At 52.4% G+C, this 26,539-nt stretch overlaps 1 protein-coding gene across 1 annotated transcript in view; it reads right to left on the reverse strand.

Moving 5' to 3' along the window:
• The window catches only part of LOC132816252 (kinesin-like protein KIFC3), a 70,304-nt gene that overhangs the window by 40,433 nt on the left and 3,332 nt on the right, over positions 1 to 26,539 (reverse strand). The window contains exons 2-7 of the mRNA XM_060825748.1: positions 13,165 to 13,267; positions 9,879 to 10,027; positions 5,431 to 5,692; positions 3,529 to 3,782; positions 1,814 to 1,879; positions 1,051 to 1,188 (exon numbers count right to left, since the gene is read on the reverse strand). Coding sequence (XP_060681731.1) covers positions 1,051 to 1,188; positions 1,814 to 1,879; positions 3,529 to 3,782; positions 5,431 to 5,692; positions 9,879 to 10,027; positions 13,165 to 13,267 — 972 coding nt within the window. The remainder of the gene's footprint in view (positions 1 to 1,050; positions 1,189 to 1,813; positions 1,880 to 3,528; positions 3,783 to 5,430; positions 5,693 to 9,878; positions 10,028 to 13,164; positions 13,268 to 26,539) is intronic.

Below are 26,539 nucleotides of genomic sequence, written 5' to 3' on the forward strand. Positions count from 1 at the left end.
GGGAGGGGGTGGAGGGTGCGATAGGGAGGGGGTGGAGGGTGAGGTATGGAGGGGGTGGAGGGTGAGGTAGGGAGGGGGTGGAGGGTGCGATAGGGAGGGGGTGGAGGGTGCGATAGGGAGGGGGTGGAGGGTGAGGTATGGAGGGGGTGGAGGGTGAGGTAGGGAGGGGGTGGAGGGTGTGATAGGGAGGGGGTGGAGGGTGAGGTAGGGAGGGGGTGGAGGGTGCGATAGGGAGGGGGTGGAGGGTGCGATAGGGAGGGGGTGGAGGGTGTGGTAGGGAGGAGGTGGAGGGTGAGGTAGGGAGGGGGTGGAGGGTGCGATAGGGAGGGGGTGGAGGGTGCGATAGGGAGGGGGTGGAGGGTGAGGTATGGAGGGGGTGGAGGGTGAGGTAGGGAGGGGGTGGAGGGTGTGATAGGGAGGAGGTGGAGGGTGAGGTAGGGAGGGGGTGGAGGGTGTGATAGGGAGGGGGTGGAGGGTGAGGTTGGGAGGGTGTGGAGGGTGAGGTATGGAGGGGTGGAGGGTGAGGTAGGGAGGGGGTGGAGGGTGTGATAGGGAGGGGGTGGAGGGTGAGGTTGGGAGGGTGTGGAGGGTGAGGTATGGAGGGGTGGAGGGTGAGGTATGGAGGGGTGGAGGGTGAGGTAGGGAGGGGGTGGAGGGTGTGATAGGGAGGGGGTGGAGGGTGAGGTAGGGAGGGGGTGGAGGGTGAGGTAGGGAGGGGGTGGAGGGTGAGGTAGGGAGGGGGTGGAGGGTGTGATAGGGAGGAGGTGGAGGGTGAGGTAGGTGAGTGTGGAGGGTGAGGTAGGGAGGGGGTGGAGGGTGTGATAGGGAGGGGGTGGAGGGTGAGGTAGGGAGGGGGTGGAGGGTGAGGTAGGGAGGGGGTGGAGGGTGTGGTAGGGAGGGGGTGGAGGGTGAGGTTGGGAGGGTGTGGAAGGGAGGGTGTGGAGGGTGAGGTAGGGAGGGGGTGGAGGGTGAGGTTGGGAGGGGGTGGAGGGGGCCGTTGGGAGGGTCGTGTGGCCAGCCCCTCCCCGCCCCAGAGCCCATGAGCCTCACCCTGAGGAGTTGCTCTGGGGGGTGCCGGCCGATGGTGGAGAGTTGTTGTAGGACGCCCTGGGTCACCCTCAGGTTCTCTCTCAGGCTCTCGTTCTCCAGGGACAGATGCTGAATCCTCTTCTCCGAGTCCGTAACTCCCTGTAAGGGAAAGGGAACCCAATCACCCGGCGCTAGAGCAAGGCAGACTGTGATAATCACTGGCCCCACTCACTGCCAATCCCACACCCTCGGCCTGCTCCCCCCCCCGAAAGGCTCAATCCCCGCCTCTCCCTCACGTTGTGTCCCTCCGCCTCTGCCTCCCTCTACCTGCTGACACGCTCACTCTCTGTGTCTCTCCCTCCTTTCCCCTCTCCCTCTCTCGGATTCCCTACTGTGTGGAAACAGGCCCTTCAGCCCAACCAGTCCACACTGACCCTCCGAAGAGTAACCCACTCAGACCCATTCCCCTACATTTGTTCCCTCAGTAATGCATCTAACATCCCTGAACACCACGGGCAATCCACCCTGACCCGCACATCTTTGTGACTGTGGGAGGAAACCGGAGCACCCGAAGAGTGTACAAACTCTCACCCACAGTCACCCACGGGTGGGATTGAACCCGGGTCCCTGGCGCTGTGAGGCAGCAGTGCTAACCACTGAGCCACCCCAATCTCTCTCCCCTCCTGTTCTCATTCCCTCTCTCTCCCACTCCCCTCCTCTCTCTCTCTCTCTCGGAGATCCGGTTCGTTCTCCCGTTCCCTGTGTTTGTTCCCAGTGAACGTACTGTTTCCGTTCTCAGTCGGGTGAGCTCCTCCTCATGTTCCCGAACCTGTTCCCTCAGGCAGTGGATCTGGTGGGACACGGAGATTGTTTGTCAGAGAGAGGCTGTTCCGGGTCTGAGTGAGGGCCATTACCTCGGGAACGTGAGAGACGATTCTGACTAATAACCCGGGAATGTGAGGGAGGCTCTGAGGGATAACCCGGGAATGTGAAGGAGGGGGTAAGCTCTGGACAGAGAGCAGATCCCCCCTCGCATCCCAAATTCGATGTCTGGGTTAGGTGGAACGGCTGTGGGAGAAACAGGGTTACAGGGATAGGGTGGAGGGGTGGTTCTGGCCAGGATGCTCTTTGAAGGGTCAGTGCGGTCACGATGGGCTAAATGGCCTGCTCCCGCACTGAAGGGATTCTAGGAAGTGGGAAGGGGTTCACAGGGAGTTCGATGGATCAGGCAGGAAGAGGGAACAGGTCACACATCAGCTTAGACACCGTCTTCATTGAAGGACAGAACATGCTGGACAGGCCAAGTGGCCTCCACTTGCTCCTATATTCCTGACTCTGGCTGGAGCTGTCCGGGAGACGGGAATGGGATATCGAGGAGAGCTGCTGTATCCAGGAGGTTCACAAAGTCCGAATCTCAGTGAGGACAGAAAGATTTTGGAGAATTCGCCTTCTCGTTTCAGGCACGAACACAGGCCCTTCAGCCCATCTACCACCGACTGGCGTTTCTGCTCAGCTCACCTTCACTCTGGGACTGGATGGAGGAGCAGCAGGCTTGAGGGGCAGAGTGGCCTCCCGCTGCCAATCCCTCCCTCTCCCCCCCCGGTGACGGCGACCCATGGAACGACCATCAATGACTGTCCTTCAGGGAAGGAAATCTGCTGATGTGACCCGGTCTGGCCTACACGTGACTCCAGACCCACAGCAATGTGGGTGACTCTTAACCGCCCCTTGGGGATGCCGAGTGGGGATGGACAGTCAGTCCTGGCCAGCCCTTGTGGGTGGGACAATGGCTGAGGGGTATATTCAGGAAGGGGGCGGTTTCGGGGGAGAAGGAGCATGATGTGACATTGGGTTTTGAGTTGAAAGTGGACCCTGTCCTGGGAAACAGTTAGATCACGGAGATGAGAAGATGGAACGAGGGGAGACTACAGTCGCACGGACAGATTCGGAGAGCACAGTCGTGTGTACTCACTCAGCTGAGGACAGTTCGTTTGAGATGAGAGCGTGTAAATTTGCAACTGATTTATTATCTGTGAAAGTAGCGTCAAACTATTGAAAACGGACACGGCTGCGCAGGTTGGAAACCTGAAACAAAGAGCGGAGGTTGCTGGAGAAACTCAGCAGGTCTGGCAGCACCTGTGGAGAGAAAGCAGGGTTAACGTTCCGGTGACCCTTCCTCAGAACTGTGGTCAAATTATTGTTTGTAGAAATGATGTGGAGTTCCGGTGTTGGACTGGGGAGTACAAAGTCACCCAACACCAGGTTAGAGTCCAACAGGTTTAATTGGAAACACTCGCTTTCAGACGCTCCTCACACAACAACCACCGAGTGTGCTTCCAAATAAACCTGTTGGACTATAACCTGGTGTTGTGTGATTTTTAACTGCATGGAAATGTAGGTGGTGGGCCCCACCATTGACAGGGAGGTAAAGGATTGGAGAGTTTATTGGGGGGGAAGGGATGGTGGGCGTCAGGCCCAGGGTGTTCGAGAGGAGCTCACCTGAGTCTCAAAGCTGGCTGACAGCTGTCTCTTCTCGTTCTCCCCCTGCTCCACCTCCATCTTGATGGATTCCACCTCGTTCAGCAGCTTGGACCGTTCAGTCTGGAGGGTCTGGATGGAGTGTACCAACCTCTGGACTCCGGCTGAGGGAGGGGGGCTGCTGCACGCAGTGTCGCCGTCGGGTGGAGGGCTGTCCGGACTCAGAGGGTGCTGGGAGTATGGAGGGTCATCGGGGTCAGCAACGTCCTTACTGGCTGTGAACGTAAGGGTTTAGTGAGTACGGTGTGTAGCTCCCTCAGCACTGACCCTCCAACAGTCCGGCACACCCTCAGCACTGACCCTCCGACAGTGCCCACTCCCTCAGCACTGACCCTCCGACAGTGCGGGCGCTCCCTCAGTACTGACCCTCCGACAGCACGGGACTCCCTCAGCATTGACCCTCCGACAGTGCGGCACTCCCTCAGCACTGACCCTCTGACAGTGCGGCGCTCCCTCAGCACTGACCCTCTGACAGTGCAGCACTCCCTCAGCACTGACCCTCCGACAGTGCGGCACTCCCTCAGCACTGACCCTCCGACAGTGCGGCCCACCCTCAGCACTGACCTTCTTACGGTGGCACTCCCTCAGCACTGACCCTCTGAAAGTGCCCACTCCCTCAGCACTGACCCTCCGACAGTGCGGCACTCCCCAGCACTGACCTTCTTACGGCGGCACTCCCTCAGCACTGACCCTCTGAAAGTGCCCACTCCCTCAGCACTGACCATCCGACAGTGCGGCACTCCCTCAGCACTGACCCTCCGACAGTGTGACATTCCCTCAGAACTGACCCTCCGACAGTGCGGCACTCCCTCAGCACTGACCCTCCGACAGTGCGGTGCTCCCTCAGCGCTGACATTTCGACAGTGCCCACTCCCTCAGAACTGACCCTTTTACGGCGGCACTCCCTCAGCACTGACCCTCCGAAAGTGCGGCACTCCCTCAGCACTGACCCCGCAACAGTGTGGCACTCCCTCAGCACTGAACCTACAACAGTGTAGCACTCCCTCAGCGCTGACCCTCCAACAGTGCCAACTCCCTCAGCACTGACCCTCCGACAGTGCGCACTCACTCAGCCTCAGTGCTGACCCTCCAACAGTGCGGCACTCCCTCAGCACTGACCCCCAGACAGTGCACACTCCCTCAGCACTGACCCTCCGACAGTGCCCACTCCCTCAGCACTGACCCTCCAACAGTGCAGCGCTCCCTCAGCACTGACCCTCCGACAGTGCCCACTCCCTCAGCACTGACCCTCCGACAGTGCCGCACTCCCTCAGCACTGACCCTCCAATAGTGCCCACTCCCTCAGCGCTGACCCTCCGACAGTGCCCACTCCCTCAGCACTGACCCTCTGACAGTGCCCAGTCCCTCAGCACTGACCCTCTGACAGTGCCCACTCCCTCAGTGCTGACCCTCCGACAGTGCCCACTCCCTCAGTGCTGACCCTCCGACAGTGCCCACTCCCTCAGTGCTGACCCTGTGGTGATTTCATGGACGTGAGGGTGATAATGGAGGGGCGTGTACTCTGAGCAGAGATGCTGCAGTCTGTCTTTGTACGCACCTCTGTCATCTGCGAGGACAAAACCCACAGTTGCTGGAGAAGCTCAGCGGGTCTGGCAGCATGCCCGGGGAGGGAAATCAGAGTTAACGCTTCTGATCGAGTGACCCTTCCTCAGAACTGACCAGACGCTGCCAGACCTGAGTCTTTGTGAATTCTCACACCAGCGCTGGGATGTGTCGGACTGTTCTGTGCTGTCCCCCCCGCTCCCCCCCCTGCAGGGTGGTGGCTGGTGTGTGGGTCCTGGGCAGTGCTGTGCCCGGCGGTCTCAGAGCGCTGACCGCAGGCCAGTCTCAGGAGGCGCTCACCTGCCTGTTGTAGTTTCTGCACCAGCTCTTGCTGTTCGTCGATAATCTCCTGGAGGTTCCCGATCAGGCTCAGCTTGTCTCTCAGCTCCTGCTTGCAGGTGCTCCGGAGCAGTTTGCGTTTCTTCCTGCTCCTGGCCTCCTCCCTGCGGAGCCGGCTCTTGTACTCGGACGCTCTGTCCTGGAGACGCTGCATGTGGGAGTATTGTTCCAGGAAGGACAGGAGGTGGGTCATGACCGAGACCAGGGGGGAGGCACCGGGAGCCTAGGGGTGGGAACGACGGCGAGAGGACCACCCAGGGTGGGCAGGAGGTTAGCCCACGATGCCCAGCAGCCACCACCCAGGGGGAGAGACCGGTGCCATCACCCGGTGAGGAGGGGGATATCCGAGATGGAATGACCAGACATTGTCCCCATTCCAACAACAACAGGGACATCGCGGTGGGTCCCAGGGGGAGGGAGGAGGCGATGAGGGAAGGGGGATGTGTGGGGTGAGAGTGAGGGGGGTGTGGATGTATTGACAGAGGGAGGCAATGATGGAGGAACGAGGGGGAACCAGGGAACAGAAACAGAGACAGAGTTCGGGCGTCAGGCTGGTGTGAGTGTTCCGATCGACACATCATCAGAGCTCGAGAGACTGGCAAACAGAATCATGTCCCGGGAATGGAGCTCCGTCCACACTGGGGACAGGGATATTCCGGGAATGGAGCTCCATCCACACTGGGGACAGGGATATTCCGGAATTGGGGCTCCATCCACACTGGGGACAGGGATATTCCGGAATTGGGGCTCCATCCGCACGGGGACAGGGATATTCCGGGAACAGAGTTCCATCCGCATGGGGATAAGGATATTCCGGGAGTGGAGCTCCATCCGCACGGGGACAGGGATATTCCGGGAATGGAGCTCCATCCGCACGGGGACAGGGATATTCCGGGAATGGAGCTCCATCAGCACGGGGACAGGGAGCTGCTGTATCCCTCCCCCGCCCTCAGGAGTACACACTCAGGAATGACACGTTTCTAACAATCACCGCGGACACTTCCACAGAAACATGTCCCAGGGGCTGGCTCTCTCCCCAGAACCCTCTACTTCCTGTCCCCATCACCATGGCAACACTGACACTCATCCAAGTCGACCTGCCAACCAGTCAGTAACCTTTCCCCCTGCAACATCAATCAAGAGCCTAAGGACGTCGGAACAGAATGAGGCCATTCGGTCCACTGAGTCTGCCCCACCATTTGGCAAAGTGGTTCCAGTTTAGGTCTGGTGGTCTAGACTCGATGGACCGAAGGGTGTCTTCTGCAGTGTACTAGGGGACGGTCTCCATAATCTCTCATTGCAGAGAGAGAGAGGGGACTGATGATGGTTTAGGCTGAGGGTCGCCATGCCTCATGTGAGGGGAGAGTCCTTCCTGGTTACCTCAGCCTATGTGGGCATTGAACCCACGCTGTTGATGTCACTCAGTATGGTCAACCAGCCGTCCAGCCAATAGTACTGGGCTACAAAACTAGATAGAGAGGGCTATTCACAGGTAAAGGGACAGTTGGGAAGTGGGAGGCCTTTAAGAATGAGATAACGCACGTCCAGAGTCAGGCCATTCCCGTTCGAGTGAGGGGTGAGGCTGGTAGGTGCAGGGAATGCTGGGTGACGAGAGAAATTGAAGAAACATTCAAGGAACCGCAGATGCTGATAAATCCGAAACAAAAACAGAAACTGCTGGAAAAGCTCAACAGGTCTGGCAGCATCTGGGGAGAGAAAGCAGAGTTAACGTTTCGAGTCTGGTGACCCTTCCTCAGAACACATTAACTCTGACTTCTCTTCACACTCGCTGCCAGACCTGCTGAGTTTTTCCAGCAACTTCTGCTTTTGTTCGAGAAATTGAGGCTCTGGTCAAGAAAAAGGAGAAATCTGTCAGAAATAGGCATCTGGGATCGAGTGAATCTCTCAGGGGGTATCAAGGCAGTAGGGGTATACTTGAATTGAATTCAATTTATACTTAAGAGGGAAATGAGGAGGGCAACAAGAGGACATGAGATAGCTTTGGCAAATAGAGTTAGGGATAATCCAAAGGGTTTTTACAAATATATTAAGGACAAAGGGTAACTCGGGAGAGAATAGGGCCCCTCAAAGATCAGCAAGGTGGCCTTTGTGTGGAGCCACAGGAGATGGGGGAGATACTAAATGAGTATTTTGCATCAGTGTTTACTGTGGAAAAGGACATGGAAGATATAGAATGTGGGGAAATAGATGGTGATATCTCGAAAAATGTCCGTATTACAGAGGAGGAAGTGCTGGATGTCTTAAGACACATAAAGATGGATTCATCTATTCTCGAACTCTGTAGGAAGCTAGGGAAGTGATTGCTGGGCCTCTTGCTGAGATATTTGTATCATCGATAGTCACAGGGGAGGTGCCAGAAGACTGGAGGTTGGCTAATGTGGTGCCACTGTTTAAGAAGGGTGGTGAGGACTAGCCAGGGAACTATAGACCAGTGAGCCTGACCTCAGTGGTGGGCAAGTTGTTGGAGGGAATCCTGAGGGACAGGATGTACATGTATTTGGAAAGGCAAGGACTGATTAGGGATAGTCAACATGGCTTTGTGCGTGGGAAATCATGTCTCACAAACTTGATTGAGTTTTTTGAAGAAGTAACAAAGAGGATTGATGAGGGCAGAGCAGTAGATGTGATCTACATGAACTTCAGTAAGGTGTTCGACAAGGTTCCCCATGGGAGACTGATTAGCAAGGTTAGATCTCATGGAATACAGGGAGAACTAGCCATTTGGATACAGAACTGGCTCAAAGGTAGAAGACAGAGGGTGGTGGTGGAGGGTTTTTTTTTCAGACTGGAGGCCTGTGACCAATGGAGTGCCACAAGGATTGATGTTGGGTCCACTATTTTTTTGTCATTTACATAAATGATTTGGATGCGAGCATAAGAGGTACAATTAGTAAGTTTACAGATGACACCAAAATTGGCGGTGTAGTGGACAGCGAAGAGGGTTACCTCAGATTACAACAGGATCTGGACCAGATGGGCCAATGGGCTGAGAAGTGGCAGATGGAGTTTAATTCAGATAAATGCGAGGTGCTGCATTTTGGAAAAGCAAATCTTAGCAGGATTTATACACTTAATGGTAAGGTCCTAAGGAGTGTTACTGAACAAAGAGACCTTGGAGTGCAGGTTCATTGCTCCTTGAAAGTGGAGTCACAGGTAGATAGGATAGTGAAGAAGGTGTTTGGTATGCTTTCCTTTATTGGTCAGAGTATTGAGTACAGGAATAGGGAGGTCATGTTGCGGCTGTACAGGACATTGGTTAGGCCACTGTTGGAATATTGTGTGCAATTCTGGTCTCCTTCCTATCGGAAAGATGTTGTGAAACTTGAAAGGGTTCAGAAAAGATTTACAAGGATGTTGCCAGGGTTGGAGGATTTGAGCTACAGGGAGAGGCTGAACAGGCTGGGGCTGTTTTCCCTGGAGCGTCAGAGGCGGAGGGGTGACCTTATAGAGGTTTATAAAATTATGAGGGACATGGATAGGGTAAATAGACAAAGTCTTTTCCCTGAGGTGGGGGAGTCCAGAACTAGAGGGGCATAGGTTTAGGGTGAGAGGGGAAAGATATAAAAGAGACCTAAGGGGCAATTTTTTCACACAGAGGGTGGTGCGTGTATGGAATGAGCTGCCAGAGGATGTGGTGGAGGTTGGTACAATTGCAACTTTTAAGAGGTATTTGGATGGGTATATGAATAGGAAGGGTTTGGAGGGATATGGGCCGGATGCTGGCAGGTGGGACTAGATTGGGTTGGGATATCAGGTCGGCATGGACGGGTTGGACCGAAGGGTCTGTTGTGTTCTACATCTCTATGACTCTATGTTTGAGTCCACCCTCTCCCTGTTCTGTACAATATGAATTTTAGATTTAATGAGCTCATGCCTGACCTGATAATCCTCAACTCCACTTCCTCACCCTTTCCCCCTTGACCCCTCGACCCCCCCTTCCTGATGAAAACTCTGTCTGACCCAGCCTCGACAGCCCTTTGTGGTAACGAATTGCACAGACTCCCTGCTTTGTGAGAGAAGAGGTTCCTCCTTATCTCTGTCTGAAATGTTGTGGTGATGGTTTGGAATTTGGTATTCTTGCACTCGTCCTGATCAGTGGAAAACAAAATAATCCTTCAGAGACATATCTCTTCAATCAGGATGGTCCAGGTCCCATACTATTTAAATCTATTCCTTATCTTAAAACTTCTCTGTGGTTTTAAAGAATTAATCCCCTGGACCAGCATTTATTGCCTGTCCCTAATTGCCCCTTGAACTCCCTCCCCTCAGCCGCCGTTTATTTTGCTCCATGTTTAGTCACTCCAGGGCAGCTCAGAGTTAACCGTGCCAGCACCGGGCTAAGGTGCTGACCATGCTTTAGCCGCCATTCTGGCCCTTGGCTGAGCTACCTTCCCATGGGGATGCTCCTTGTCCGTCTGTGAAAATGCTCCCCCGGCAACTTCCTGTTTGAACGAGAGGAACTCTGTGAGTGGTGACATGGTGTCAGTAAACAGCCCGTCCTCATCACTACCACTGGTCCCATCGCTGTCAGATGGGCCTAAGAACAGAAATAAAGAAAGAGAGGACATTCATTCGACATTGTCTTTCCGAACACTGTGTCAGGAACAGCAGCGTTATTCCTGTCTCCAATTATCTCTCCTTTCTGCATCTCTCTGTAATTTCTGAGCAAGTTTTGTTCCCTCTCGTTGCTCATCTTCAGAATACACCCCCTTCATTGTTTCCTACTTTGAACTAAATAGATTCTGCCCTTGGTCCCCTCCTTCCCCCATTGTGGGACATCGTCTCTCTCCCCCTCTCTCAAGCACTGTGATCACCTCTTTAATTAACAATGCCTCACCTCCCCTTTCCTTCTGTCCCTATTCTGCCTGTTTCCAGCAATATTGAACACCCGGGCCTGTCCTTTATTGGAGTCAGGTTTCTGTTATTGCAGTTGGACAGTGCCAGTTTGTCTGCAGCTCACCAATCAGCGTGGGTGCACTCACATGCAGCCAAGAGTAGAGTGGTGCTGGAAAAAGCACAGCAGGTCAGGCAGCATCCCAGGAGCAGGAAAATTGATGTTTCGATGCCTCATTCCTGATGAAGGGCTTTTGCCCGCGACATTGACCCTCCTGCTCCTCGGATGCTGCCTGACCTGCTGTGCTTTTCCAGCACCACTCTAACCTTGACTCTGACCTCCAGCATCACTTTCACCTAGCATTCACCTACAGGCAGACACTAACAGCTTAGAGACACAGTTACACCCCCCCACCTCTGAGCTCAGGGTATCCTGCTCCCGTGTTCTCTCTCTCTCTCTCTCTCTCTCACACACACTCACTCTCTCTCTCTCTCTCTCTCTCTCACCCTCTCATTGCGCAGTGAGCCTTATTGTAATAGTATCTCCTGGTCCTCAAACCTCTCAAATACCCCAAACAACAGACCCCAGCAGGATTTTTCTATATTCTGTGTGCAACGCAGCCCTCCTGATCTAGACAGGCCCCATCACCCCCCCAACCCCACCCCAGGGCTGCTCCAAGGATGGCATCGCAGTCAGCCATTCAGCCCTTCCAACCTGCTCCACCAATCAACAAGATCACGACTGGTCTGAATCATCCTCCCTCCTGCAGCCACACCTTCCTTTGCTTCCTCCTATTTCCTCGGCTCACTCATGTGGACTCTCCACCGGAGTGACCCGGAGCTTCTGATGGGATTCCTGAATCCTGGCTGCAGGGAATGGGCAGTCTTTCTGTCTCAGTCACTGGTACCGATGTGACTGCTGTCTCCTGGTCAGGGGAGAGACCTTCCCACCCTGTCTCTGCAGACATCTATCCCTTCCTTTGTTCACGGGGATAGAGCTGTAACCAACAGGGCCAGCATTCATTGGTCATTTCAGAGCCAATCACGTGGCTCTGGCTCCAGACCAGGTCAGGATGGCTGCTGAGGGACATTAGTGATACAGATTCCAGCCATTTACAACAGTCGCCATTAGTCTGGCTTTTAATTGCTGCAAATGTGTTGCTGGAAAAGCGCAGCAGGTCAGGCAGCATCCAAGGAGCAGGAGATTCGACGTTTCGGGCATGATCCCTTCTTCAGGAATGTTCCTGAAGAATTCCTTCTAATTCCTGAAAAAGGGCTCATGCCCGAAACGTCGAATCTCCTTGTTCCTCGGATGCTGCCTGACCTGCTGCGCTTTTCCAGCAACACATTTTCAGCTCTGATCTCCAGCATCTGCAGACCTCACATTCTCCTCTGGCTTCTAATTCCAGAGGATGGGACTTCCTCTCCACAAGGATTGTGTGGTGGTCACACTTACCGATACTGTCATGGACAGATGCAGCCGCAGAAAGCTGATGGGTAAGGATGAGGTCAAGTTATGTCTTTCCCTCTTGTTGGTTCCCTTCCCACCTGCCGCACCCCCCAGTCGAGCAGCTCTGTCCTTTAGGACCTGACCAGCTCCATCAGTAACAATGCTGCTGAGCCACTCTTGGTGGGGGATGGGGGGCATTGAACTCCCCCACCCAGAGTACACTCTGTGCCCCTGCCATCCTCAATGCTTCCTGTAAGTGTTGTTCAACATGGAGGATACTAATCCATCAGCCGTGGGAGGACGGTACGTGGTCATCAGCAGGAGGTCTCCTTGACCCTGTTTAACCTGAAGCCATGAGACTTCATGGGGCCCAGGGTCAATGTTGAGGATTCCCAGGGCCACTCCCTCCCGACTGTATCCCACTGTGCCGCCCCCTCTGCTGGGTCTGTCCTACCAGGGGGACAGGACCTATCCAGGGATGGGGACGGTGGGCTCTGGGACATTGTCTGTGAGGTGTGGTTCCGTGAGTGTGTCTGTGTCAGGCTGTTGCTTGGTCAGTCTGTGTGACAGCTCTCCCAGTGTTGGCCCTAACCCCACCCCCTCCCCAGGGTGTTAGTGAGGGGGGCTGTGCAGGGTCAGCTGATATCCACCCAGTTTCCTCCCTGTATTGAGGCTTGTTGGCAGTTTGCTATCACTGACGGACTGTTTATGGTGGTCAATGTTTAGTTCCAAATCAGTAAAAACTGAAATTCTACTACAGTGGGATTCAAACCCAGGAGCGTTCCCAGTAATGTCTGGGATTATTAATCCAGTACACCATCACTCTGCCTTTCTTATTAACTCCTGGAGAATACTCCCCGGATAACACACACATTTAATGTCCCCTCACTGTTTCCCCAGGAGTAAGTGATCCTCCCGCTGGGATCCCAAGGAAATGGGGAATTTCTCCTGGGGATTGGGAGATTCTTTGGGAGGTGGGGAATTTCTCTGGGGAATGGGGAGTTTCTCTGGGAGATGGGGAGTTTCTCTGAGGGAGTGGGGAGTTTCTCCGGGGAATGGGGAGTTTCTCTGGGAGATGGGGAGTTTCTCTGGGGGAGTGAGGAGTTTCTCCGGGGAATGGGGAGTTTCTCTGGGAGATGGGGAGTTACTCTGGGGGAGTGAGGAGTTTCTCCTGGGGATTGGGAAGTTTCTCCGGTGGGGGTTGTGGCCAGACAGCCCAGACCTAAGAGCTGCCTGTCCTCTTACTCACACACATGTCCCACCCACCCAGTCCGTCACCCCCCTGCCCCCCCTCCGATCACTGGAGCAAATGTCGATGCTCTGAGTCGTATCCCAGGGTAGTGTCAGTGGAAAACTGATGACCAGGACATTTTCCCCCCGGATTTACGTACTCTCATGGTCAACCAGCTGTGACCAAAACTCATCCTTCAGCGAGAAACTGCTCTTGGGGCTTCTCAGTCTTGTCTCGGTCTCCATGGAAACAGGCCCCTGCTCCTGTCAGGAATGAGAGAGAAATTTAATCCCGTGAGTTGAAATGAAGAGGAACTGGATGGAATTAAATCCCCATTTAACACAGAGTGAAATAGTCAACAACGATGGGGTTATCAAACTGAAAATGACCTCCACCCTGAGTGATGGTGCTGGGAATGTTTGTGGGAAGTGTTGATGTTACTGTGTCTGTAAACAAGGTTCCACAAGTGAATGTTCCCTTTAAACAGGATCCCGAGAGTTAACTGCTCCCTTAACTAGGATTCTCCATCCTCCCCGGAGAACCAGCGGTACCCAGGAACAGGTTTGTCTCTCTGGGCAGCAATGAGGGAGCACAGTTCCAGGAACAGACCGGACACAGGGAGAGGAGATGGTTGGGAGGGATCTGAACGGGGGATTCAAAATCAGTGAGGGATCTGGACACAGAGAGAGAGAGAGAGAGAGAGGGAGGGAGTGAGAGAGAGGGAGTGAGAGAGAGGGAGTGAGGGAGAGAGAGAGGGAGTGAGATAGAGGGAGTGAGAGAGAGGGAGAGACAGAGGGAGAGACACAGAGAGAGAGAGGGAGAGAGACAGAGAGAGAGAGAGTGTATGTGAGAGAGAGAGAGACAGAGGGAGAGACAGAGGGATTGAGAGAGAGGGAGTGAGGGAGAGAGAGAGGGAGTGAGAGAGAGGGAGTGAGAGAGAGAGAGGGAGAGAGAGACAGAGACAGAGGGAGAGACAGAGGGAGTGAGAGAGAGGGAGAGAGAGAGGGAGAGACAGAGGGAGAGACACAGAGAGAGAGAGGGAGAGACAGAGAGAGAGAGGGAGAGAGAGACAGAGGGAGAGACAGAGGGAGAGACAGAGGGAGTGAGAGAGAGGGAGTGAGAGAGAGGGAGTGAGAGAGAGAGGGAGAGAGAGAGAAAGAGAGGGAGAGGCAGAGGGAGAGACAGAGGGAGTGAGAGAGAGGAAGGGAGAGAGAGAGAGAGAGAGACAGAGGGAGAGACAGAGGGAGAGACACAGAGAGAGAGAGGGAGAGATATAGAGAGAGGGAGTGAGAGAGAGAGAGAGAGAGGAAGCAAGAGACAGAGATGGAGAGAGAGAGAGAGGGAGAGACAGAGAAGGAGCAACAGAGACAGAGAGAGAGAGTTCCCATGAGGGGGGAGGATGGAGAACGACAGACTGAGGGTGCTCAGTGAGAGGAAGCCTCAGGGACACAAGGAGAAATGTTATCCTGTAGTGAGTGGCCATGGGTCACGGGCAATGGCACTTTCAGAGAGCTGGTGCAGACGTGATGGGCCAAATGGCCTCTTCTGTTCTATCACAGTCCCGCGATCTGTGACTTCCAACTGTGGAGGACTGTTCTCGATGTGGTGTCCTCCACATTGGGGAGACAGGATGCCAACTTGCAGAGAACATCTCTGGGACCCCCGGACCATCCAACCCCACCACCCCATGGCCAAACACTTCAACTCCCCCTCCCACTCCACCAGGGACATGCAGGTCCTGGGCCTCCTCCATCGCCACTCCCTCACTACCCAACGAAGACCTCCTCACCTTTCACCTTGTGACCCTCCAACCCCAGGGTATCAATGTGGATTTCACCAGTTTCCTCATCTCCCCTTCCCCCACCTTATCCCAGATCCCACCCTCCAACTTGGCACTGCCCTCTTGAACTGTCCTACCTGTCCATCTTCCCTCCCACCTATCTACTCCACACACCCCACCAACTTATCACAATTACCCCACACCTGCATCTACCTCTCACCTTCCCAGGCCCAGCCCCACCCTCCTATTTATCTCTCAGCCCCCTTCCACTGACCACCCCCCCACCCCAACATTCCTGATGAAGGGCTTTTGCCCGAAATGTTGACTCTCCTGCTCCTCGGATGCTGCCTGACCGGCTGCGCTTTTCCAGCTCCACCCTTTTCAATTCTGAGGAGGACGTTCAGCCCAGACAAGCCCATTCCACCATTTGATCTGATTGGGTCTGATTACTTTTGTGCATGAAAGTGTTCACCAAAACCAGCAGATTAGCATTTCCTGTCAGGAAGTGGGGACCGAGGGTTGTGTGGGGGTCTTTGAGAGTTCCCACTGTCCCAGCGCTGAGTTACGTTGCCAAGGATAATGTCAACTTCTCAAGTCTATCCTAAGATCTCACAAGAGGCCATCTTGTGGCTCAGATGTAACTAGCTCTGAAATGCTGTATCATGCAACTTTACGGTAATAGGGTCCAAAACCATAATAGGGTCAGGAGACAGGACCTGACGTCGGCCGTTCAGCCCATCGAGTCTGCTCTACCATCTGATCTGACCATCCTCAACTCCCATTTCCTGCCTTGTTCCCCGTACACCCTGTGTTTTCCTTCCTGATTCAAAATCTCTCTCCGTCTAGGAATACTCGACCCCCCCCAGCCTCACCAGTCTGCTGAGATAAAAAATTCCACAGATTCACTACCCCCCCCACGAGAAAAGAAATACCTGCCCATCTCTGTCTGAAATGGGTGACCCCCTTACACTGAGGTGATGTCCCCTCGACTCTCCCACACGGGGGAACGACCTCTCCACATCTCCCCCTGGCAAGTCCCCGAAGTTTCAATAAGGTCACCTCTCAATCTTCTAAACTCCAACAAGTTACAGGCCCAACCTACTCCACCTCCCCTCATCAGGCAGTCCCTCCATAACCAGGGTCAGCCGAGTGAACCTTCTCTGGACTTCACTTGGAATATTGTGTCCTGTTCTGGTCGCCCTACTATAGGAAAGATACAGAGGCTTTGGAGAGAGTGCAAAGAAGGTGTACCAGGATGCTGCCTGGACTGGAGGGCTTGTTTTATGAAGAGAGGTTGAATAGGCTCAGACTTTTCTCTCTGTAGAGAAGGAGGAAGAGAGGTGACCTGATAGAGGTATACAAGGTAATGAGAGGCTTGGATAGAGTCAATAGCCAGAGACTTTTCCCCAGGGCAGGATTGACGGGTATGAGGGGTCATAGCTTTAAGATATTAGGAGGAAGGTATAGAGGAGACGTCTGAGGTAGGTTCTTTATGCAGAGAGTTGTGAATGCATGGAATGCGTTGCCAGCTGCGGTGGTGGAAGCAGAGTCACTGGGGACAGTTAAGCAACTGCTGGACATGCACATGGAGAGCAGTGAGTTGAGGGGAGTGTAGGTTAGGTTTTTTTATTTTACATTAGGATTAATCCTCAGTACAGCATCGTGGGCCGAAGGGCCTGTTCTGTGCTGTACGTTTCTATGTTCTCCGGATTGCCCCCAATGTCAGGCTGCCTTTCCTGAGAGAAAGAGGCCCCAGACTGTCCACAGTATTCCAACAGTGCTCTGACCGATGTGTGAGACATAGACTCATCTACAAGCCTTAGATAAGGCCCTTCAGCCCATTGAGCCTGTGAATCCCAGTTTCCAGCCTTGTACAGTTCGAACATGGGATCCCTAATTCCATCCCCTTGGGAATAAAGAGCAATGTTCTATGTTCAGCTCAGGGACGGCATGGTGGCAAAGTGGTTAGCACTGCCGCCTCACAGCGCCAAAGGCCCCGGTTCAATTCCCGCCTCAGGCGACTATCTGTGTGGAGTTTGCACGTTCCCCCCGTGTCTGCGTGGGTTTCCTCCGGGTGCTCCAGTTTCCTCCCACAGTCCAAAGATGTGGGGGTCAGGTGAATTGGCCATGCTAAATTGCCCGTAGTGTTAGGGGTAAATGTAGGGGTCTGGATGGGTTACACTTTGGTGGGTCGGTGTGGACTTGTTGGGCCGAAGGGCCTGTTTCCACACTGTAAGTAATCTAATCTGAGCCTAGCCCCGGCCTCAGATGTTGTAAAGACACCTCTCACTGTCTGGGACTTAGAGAAACACCAACCAGGAGCACTGAGGGCGCTCTGCCCAATCCCTCCCCCCTGGGACCAGACTGACCCAGGGGTAGATACCACCCCCACCCCAACCATCTATACCAATTAGCACCTTAACCCCGCGCACACCTGGCCTTGCTCCAGATCTCCATCAGCACCCCCTCCCCCGGACTCAAGATATTCCCCAGGCCGCTACTGCCTAGAGGCGGAAAGTTCCAGAGGGAATGCAGACTGTCTAGCCTGACCTCGTCAGGACCCTTTCGACCCCAGGGGATTGTTCTGGTGAGTCTGTGCTACACTCCCTGGCAAGGTCACTGTCTCCACCCAGAGGAGAGTGGGCCCAATACTGAAACCCATCACCCCCGACACAGCCTGACCGGAACATTCTATAGCTGACGCCTCATTTTCCAGCCTCTGACATGATGGCTGCCATTCCTCTGTGTTTTTTAAAATGATGTTTTGTACATTTTAGTAAACTCTAAAGTAATTCCTAGAGTTGGAAGATGGATTTCCCTGCTCCTCCAGCTCACACTCCTCCTCCATTTCTGAAATATTGTGACTAATCTTTAATCGGACCGAAGGGGATGATCTTAATCCGCGACAGTGAAGGATTTTCTTCCAGCCGGTCACTGAGAGGGATCAGGCCTGATTGAACCAGACAGGCCACAGTTCTAAGGTCATCCTCCCCTCAGACAATGCAGCTTCGATTTGGGTCAGAGCTGCCGGTTACTCAGGCAACAGCCACCCCCTGGGGCGTCTGGCCCAAGAACAGCAGAAAATGTGTTGCTGGTCAAAGCACAGCAGGCCAGGCAGCATCTCAGGAATAGAGAATTCGACGTTTCGAGCATAATTTACCCCAAGAACAGCAGTCAACGTCAAGTGGAAATGTAGAAGATGATGGAGATCTAAAACAAATTCAGACTGAGCGGATGGCTGAGGATTGTGAAGATGACCACACAGAGAGAGCTCACCCAGGGCCCGATTTGTGACTTCTCCTCAGGTCCTTATCACCAGGAGTCTGTCACCATGGACACGGCTTCAGGGCTGGGGGTCAGGGGTGGTGCTGTTACCATGGGCCCTATTACCATAGGCCCTGTTCCAGGGGACCTGTTGCCTTAGAGTTAGTCACCAGAACTCTGTCACCATGGGACCTGTTACCATGGGCCCAGTTCCCAGGGGTCAGGGAAGGGCGTGCCTGTTGCATTGGACCCTGTACCTCAGGGGTTGGGGGAGGGTGTTTCTATTTGCCATAGGCCCCATTGCCAGGTATTGTTCCTCTCCCCACGGGACCTGTGACCTGTTCTGAGGCATTGTGGGCTGTTCCTAGGCTGGTAGTGAGTTGGAGGTTAGGCAGCAATGGCTGGGGCTTGGGGTGTGGGAACGATGTTTTCCAGATAGTTTCCAACCATCACACCTCCCCCTACCATGGCCCACCCACACCTCAACCCTCACTGGGCACCTGAGCCGCCCAACCCCATCTTCCTGGGCCAATCAGAGCTGAGCTAAATCTCTAGGTGAGTTGATTGGATGTCAATCCAATAGCCATTTCCTCCCCTTGCATTAATGTTCTAGAACAAAGGGCACAGAACAGTTTTAGCGACTAATGTGCTGGGATTAGGGGAGACCGGGCCTGTATTTCGTTGATCCCACGGTATTGTTCTCTCTCTCAGTTTGGAGCCTGATTAGTCAGATACGGCTCCGACCTGAACTCTCTCGCCCACACTCTACCCCTTCAGCCCATTTTCATGTACCTTTCCAGCTGGTGTTTGACAGCGATATATTTCCAAGTTAGGATGGTGAGGGGCTCAGAGAGGGGGTGGTGTTCCCATGTATCTGCTGCCCTTGTCCTTTGGGGTGGAAGTGGTTGTGAATTTGGTGAATTCATTTTATCCATTCAGGGGATGTGGACATCACTGTCTACAGTAACATCTATTGCCCCTCCCTAATTACCCAGAGGGCAGTTAAGAGTCACCCACGTTGCTGTGGGTCTGGAGTTACGTGTAATCCAGACCAGGTAAGGATGGCAGTTTCCTTCCTTGAAGCACATTAGTGAATCAGATGGGGGTTTCTGACAATTAACAAAGGATACATGGTCATCATTAGATTCTTAATTCCAGATTGTTATTGAATTAAAATTCCACCATCTGCCTGGCTGGGTTTGAACCTGACTCCCCAGAATATTCGAGGAGAAAGTGAGGACTGCAGATGACGGAGATCAGAGCTGAAAATGTGTTGCTGGAAAAGCGCAGCAGGTCAGGCAGCATCCAAGGAACAGGAAATTCGACGTTTCGGGCATAAACCCATCAGGGCTTATGCCCGAAACGTCGAATTTCCTGTTCCTTGGATGCTGCCTGACCTGCTGTGCTTTTCCAGCAACACATTTTCAGCTCCTCAGAATATTACCAGGATCTCTGGATCAACGGTCCAGCAATAATACCTCTTGACCATCACCTCCCCAATTTATAGTATATCTTGTAGACAGCACCCACTGCTGCTGCTGAGCGTCAGTGGTGGAGGGAGGGGATGTGGTGCCTATTGAGAGGGGGGCTGCTTTGTCCTGGATGGTACTCAGCTTCCTGAGTGTATTTGGAGCTGCCCCCATCGAGGGGCATGTAGGGAGTATTCCATCACCCTCCTGACTTGTGCCTTGTAAATGGAGGACAGGTTTGGGGGAGTGACTCACTGCAGGATTCCCAGCCTCTGACCTGCCCTTGTGGTCAGTGTGTTTATGTAGCGAGTCCAGTTGAGTTTCTGGTCAATGGTATACCCCAGGATGTTGACAGTGGGGGACTCAGTGGTGGTAATATCATTGAATGTCCAGGGGCAGTGATTAGATTGTCTCTTATTGGTGACGATCATTCCCTGGAATTTGTGTGTAGTAAACAGGATCTGAGGCATCGCTTCCTATTCCTGGATGACCTCTGCTCTCCCGCTGAATAAATCTCTTCAGCGTTGGGGTCAGGGCTGTTAATATAGGAGGGTCATTCACTATCACGGGGTCAAAATCCTGGGAGTTCCTCCCTCACCCCCACCTTCTCAAGGGGCAACTAGGGATGGGCAATTAATGCTGGCCCAGCCAACTATGCCCACACCTTGTGATAGAATTTCAGGAGTAACATTTCATTTGGGCATAACAGAAGGAAACTGGCAACAGCTCGTCTCAATGAATGGGGCAGGCCTGTTGGAGGGAGATTGGGATGTTCTCCTTAAAGCTCGTTATATTGTTCAAGGGCTCAGTGATTGTGGGCTAATGGGACATCGGGATGTCACCATACACATAGTAACCTTCCTCTGAATTGCCTCTGATGTAACTACACCCCTCCTTACATAAAGGGACCAAAACTCTCCACAATGTTTCAGGTGCAGTCTCACTAATACCTTGTACAATTGCAGCAACACCTCCCTACTTACACACTCCATTCCTTTAACAATAAATGGCAACATTCCATTGGCCTTCCATTATTACCTGCGGGAGTGCCTAGTTTTCTGTGATTGATGCACAAGGACACCCAGACCCCTCTGCGCTGAAGCTCTCTGATGTTTCTCTCCACTGTGACCTTTCCATTCCTCTGACTGAAATGTTGGCCCATTCTCCGAACCAGTCCATATCCATTTGTCCATTTCCTATTGCTTCATTGAAACTTATTTCCTGCCTATTTTTGTGTCATCTGCAAATCTGGCCGCAGTACTTTCTGGATGTAGGTTTGCTGGATGAGCTGGAAGGTTCATTTCCAGACATTTTGTTACCCTACTAAGTAACATTTTCAGTGAGCCTCAGGTGAAGCACTGCTGATATTCCTGCTTTCTATTTGTATGTTTGGGCTTCTTTGGGTTGGTGGTGTCATTTCCTGTGGTGATGTCAATTCCTGTTCTTTTTCTCAGGGGGTGGGAGATGGGGTCCAACTGAGTGTGTTTGTTGATAGAGTTCCAGTTGGAATGCCTTGCTTCTAGGAATTCTCCCACGTGTCTTTGTTTGGCTTGTCCTAGGCTGGATGTGTTGTCCCAGTCGAAGTGGTCTCCTTCCTCATCTGGATGTAAGGATACTAGTGAGAGAGGGTCATATTTTGTGGCTAGTTGGTGTTCATGTATCCCAGTGGCTAGTTTTCTGCCTGTTTGTCCAATGTAGTATTTATTACAGTCCTTGCACGGTATTTTTGTAAATGACATTAGTTTTGCTTGTTGTCTGTATAGGGTCTGTCAAGTTCATTAGTTGCTGTTTTGGTGTGGTGGTGGGGTTTGTGGGCTACCATGAGGCCAAGGGGTCTGAGTAATCTGGCAATTATTTCCAAGATGTCTTTGATGTAAGGGAGATTGGCTTGGGTTTCTGGACGCGTTGTGTCTGCTTGTTTGGGTTTGTTGCTGAGAAATCGATGGACTGTGTTCATTGGGTACCCATTCTTTTTGATTACACGGTATAGGTGATTTTCCTCTGCTGTGTGTAGTTCCTCTGTACTGCAGTGTGTGGTGGCTCATTGAAATAATGTTCTAATGCTGTTTCGTGTGTGCGTGACTCCATTTAGAATACTGTGTCCAGTCTTGGTCCCCACACCTCAGGAAGGACATACTGGCCCTGGAGCGTGTCCAGCAGAGATTCACATGGATGATCCCTGGAATGTTAGGCCTAACATACGATGAACGGCTGAAGATCCTGGGATTGTATTCATTAGAGTTTAGAAGGTTATGGGGAGATCTAATAGAAACTTACAGGATAATGCATGGTTTAGAAAGGGTGGACGCTGGGATTTTGTACCTGCTTGTTGGGGATACTAGGGCCCCAAGGCACAGCCTTAGAAATGGAGGGGGTCAATTTAGAACAGAAATGAGGAGACATTTCTTCAGCCAGAGAGTGGTGGGCCTGTGGAATTCACTGCCATGGAGCTCAGTGGAGACTGGGATGTTAAATGTCTTCAAGGCAGAGATTGATAAATTCTTAATCTCGCAAGGAATTAAGGGACACAGGGAGAGAGTGCGGGTAAGTGGCGCTGAAATGCCCATCAGCCATGATTAATTGGCGGAATGGATCTGATGGGCTGAATGGCCTTACTCCCACTCCTATGTCTTATATCCTTGTGGGACACAGAGTGGAGGGGTCAGTTACTCTGGGACACCGGGTGGTGGGGTCAGTTACTCTGGGACACAGGGTGGTGGGGTCAGTTACTCTGGGACACCGCGTGGAGGGTCAGGAGGGGTGATGTTTAAAAGAGATGTGTGAGGCGGGTTGTTCATACAAAGGGTGGTGAGTGTCTGAAACCTGCTGTCAGAGGAGGGGGTGAAAACAGACGCATTCATGAAACACCTGGACAAATCCCTGAATAGGAGGAAATAGAGGGATCTGGATCCTGTAAGGGAAGACAGTTTTAGTATGGAAGGGCAAAACGTGACAGCACAGGCTTGGAGGGCCGAAGGGCCTGTTCCTGTGCTGTTTTGATCTTTCTGAATCCATTGACCTAGCGTTCCCAGTCTGACCCCCATTGGTAAAACACATCCCCCTCTCCATGTGTGTCCATCGGATCACTCCCTCACCCTGACCAGAAGCAGGGTTCCTGCAGCCTGTGTTGGCCATGCTTCGGAAGAGCTGGGGGTGGGGGCTGCTTTATCAAGGGGGTTCCTCCACCCCGCTCCCTGCAGGCTGCCTCGGGACACCCCACACCTTCCATCAGCCCTGAGCCCTTCTGTCCAACATGAACTGGCCAATCAGCTGCTGAATGGCCTAGGATCTCCCCTCTCCTGGTCACTCCACAGAGTCCATCCTGGGGAGAGTATCGAGATGAGGGCAGAGTCTGGGTGTCAGTGTCCCCTCCCAGGACAGAGCCAGAGCCACTACCTCCAGTTTCACAGCCATTGGGTGAATTGGGATTCACTGAACGGGAACGGTCTCTGAGTTGGGTTCTGTTTGAATGACACCATGTTTGTTCGAGTTTAAAGCCAGAGGGCACAGTCTCAGAGTAAAGGGACACCAATTTCAGACTGAGATGAGGAGGGATATCGTCTCTCAGGGGGTTGAAGGTCTTTGGAACTCCTCACCACAGGGAGCTGTGAGCTGTTGGGGACAGAGTCCTTGTGGATATTTCAGGCTGAGATTGAGAGATTCCTGATCAGTCGGGTAATCGAAGGGAAAGGGCAGGAAAGGGGACGTGAGGAATGTGGGATCAGCCATGGTCCTGTTGAATAGTGGAGATGACTCAAGGGGCTGAATGGCCTCCTCCTGTTCCTGTTTCTTATGGACACTACGTTCGTTTAAATCAGTGATGTTGCCATGGGAACGGCCCAATTCTCTGTTGGATTCATGAGGAATGATGTCTTTCCCATAACAGGGTGACAAACCTGGACAGGTTACTCCAGGTGCAGCCTGACCAGGGATTTATGCAACTGTAACATAACGTCCCAACTCTGAGGCTGGACTGCATGTCCAACAGTCACTTCAATGTCCCCAGTGACTCTGCTTCCACCATCACCGCTGGCAACACATTCCATACATTCACAACTCTCTGCGAAAAGAACCTACCTCAGACATCTCCTCTATACCTTCCTCCTAATATCTTCAAACTACGTCCCCTCGTGCCAGTCAATCCTGCCCTGGGGAAAAGTCTCTGGCTATTGACTCTATCCATGCCTCTCATTACCTTGTACACCTCGATCAGGTCTCCTCTCTTCCTCCTTCTCTCCAGAGAGAAAGGTCCGAGCCTATTCAACCTCTCTTCATAAGGCAAGCCCTCCAGTCCAGGCAGCATCCTGGTACACCTTCTTTGCACCCTCTCCAAAGCCTCTGTATCCCTCCTATAGTAGGGCGACCAGAACTGAACACAATATTCCAAGTGTGGTCTCACCAGGGTCTTGTAGATCTGCAGCAAAATCTCACGGCTCTTAAACTCGGTCCCCCTGTTAATGAAAGCCAAAACACCATATGCTTTCTTAACAACCCTATCCACTTGGGTGGCAACTTTGAGGGATCTATGTACTTGTACACCAAGATCCCCCGTTCCTCCACACTGCCAAGAATCCTGTCTTTAATCCTATATTCAACATTCGAGTTTGACCTTCCAAAATGCATCACTTCACATTTATCCAGGGTGAACTCCATCTGCCATTTCTCAGCCCAGCTCTGCATCCTGTCTATGTCGCGCTGCAGCCTGCAGTAGCCCTCGATACTATCAACGGCACCTCCAACCTTTGTGACATCGGCAAATTTACTAACCCACCCTCAACCTCCTCATCCAAGTCATTTATAAAAACTACAAAGAGCAGAGGCCCAAGCGCAGAGCCCTGCGGGACCCCACTCACCACTGACCTCCAGGCAGAATACTTTCCATCTACAACCACTCTCTGCCTTCTGTCAGCCAACCAATTCTGAATCCAGATAGCCAAATCTCCCTGTATCCCATACTCCCTGACTTTGTGAATGAGCCTACCATGGGGAACCCTATCAAATGCCTTGCTGAAGTCCATATACATCACATCCACTGCTCTACCATCGTCGACCTGTCATGACACCTCCTCAAAGAACTCAATAAGATTTGTGAGGCATGACCTGCCCCTCTGAAAGCCATGATGATTCCCCATTCCCACGTACTGGGACCACGTGTAGGGTGTGAAAGTTTGCAGGTATACTCTGTGAGTGGCAGAGCAAAGGGTTGTGAAACTTTGCAGAGGGACACAGATCGTTTCAGTGAGTGGGCAGAGCTCTGGCAGATGGAATCCAATGTTAATAAACACGAAACCATCCATTTTTTCAGGTTAATATTAAAAAGGATTATTTCTTGAATGGTGAAAGGTTGCAGCTGTGCAGAGGGACCTGGGTGTCCATGTGGATGAAGTACAGGGGGTTGGTCTGCAGCTACAACAGGGAATTGGGAAGGCAAATGGAATGTCCTTCATTGCTAAAGGGATGGAGTTTAAAAGCAGGGAGGTTGTGTTACAGCTGTACAAGGCGCTGGTGAGGCCACCCCTGGAGTAGTGTGTGTGGGTTTGGTCTCTTTACTTGAGAAAGGATGGACTGGCACTGGAGGGGGTGCAGGGGAGGGTCACTGGGATGATTCCGGAGTTAAAAGGGTTGGCTTGTGAGGAGAGACTCAGTAGATTGGGATTATATTCATTGGAATTCAGAAGAGGAGGGATCGTATGGAAAATTAAAAAATGACAAATGCATTCTCATTGGCTGCGGATTCTGATGTTGCCAATCAGCACTCTCCCCTCAGGCAGTGTAAATGTTGTTTTCTTTCTGCCTTGATTTGGTATTCTTGCAAAGTGTCCTGATACATGGTCAGTGAAAAACATGTCTCTTTTCAGGGAAAATCATAGAAAATCATATAAAATTATGGAGGGAATTGATAAGATAGAAGTAGAGGGAGGTTTTCACTGGCAGGTGAAACTAGGACAAGAGGGTATAGCCTCAGGATTAGGGGGAGCAGATTTCGGACTGAATTGAGAAGGAACTTCTTCACCCAGAGGGTTGTGAATCGATGGAATTCCCTGCCCAGGGAAGTAGTTGAGGTTTCCTCAGTAAATGTTTTTAAAGCTAAGATAGATCATTTTTTGAAGAGTAAAGGAGTTAAGGATTATGGTGAGAGAGCGGGTAAGTGGAGCTGAGGCTAAAAAAGATCAGCCCTGATCTTATTGAGTGGTGGAGCAGGATCAAAGGGCCAGACGGTCTACTCCTGCTCGGGGTTCTTATGTTTTCCCTGAGGGGTGCTCACCACTGACAGGGAAGTTGCCGACGAGCCAAGCTGATGCTTATCTGTCACACAGATGTGGTACGTGAATTTCAGTGGCAGTGTGATGCCAGGAAGGTGAGCCATCCACCACAAAGACCAGCAGATCCCACCAAACAGCGTGTCCCTTAGGCTGCTCACATCAGGTAAGGTGCTGAGCAGATCCAACCAGACCCCCTGCTGCCAGTGTTCCCATTAAATACGGTTCTGCAACTGGACAAAATTTACTGGGTAATCCTGACTGTGCAAAGAACTAAATTGTTGACCAATTTGGAATTGTCAGATCAGGCCTACAGTGTGGGCTGGGACCCTTATGTACCAATACACAGGGACCTGTACCGTACAGACAAGAAAGGCCACATCCACACACTGCGCCTGTTCCAACTCAACACAACAGGTGACAGCCAATAGCTGGTTCATTTCTGATGCAAAGTCCTGACCAATCAGAATCAACCTGACTGCTTTAACATTTAAAATGGAACTGTTCATCATCATTGACAAATGCATTCTCATTGGCTGCGGATTCTGATGTTGCCAATCAGCACTCTCCCCTCAGGCAGTGTAAATGTTGTTTTCTGTCTGCCTTGATTTGGTATTCTTGCAAAGTGTCCTGATACATGGTCAGTGAAAAACATGTCTCTTTTCAGGGAATATTTGATCAGGTGGCGAAGAGCTCAGGGAAAGGGGAAGGGAAGGCAGAGGGGGATAGGTAAGGAATTCTAGAATCAGCATCCAGACAGCT

The sequence above is a fragment of the Hemiscyllium ocellatum genome, chromosome 5 (genome assembly GCF_020745735.1).
Source record: "Hemiscyllium ocellatum isolate sHemOce1 chromosome 5, sHemOce1.pat.X.cur, whole genome shotgun sequence".
In the NCBI taxonomy this organism is placed as follows: domain Eukaryota; kingdom Metazoa; phylum Chordata; class Chondrichthyes; order Orectolobiformes; family Hemiscylliidae; genus Hemiscyllium; species Hemiscyllium ocellatum.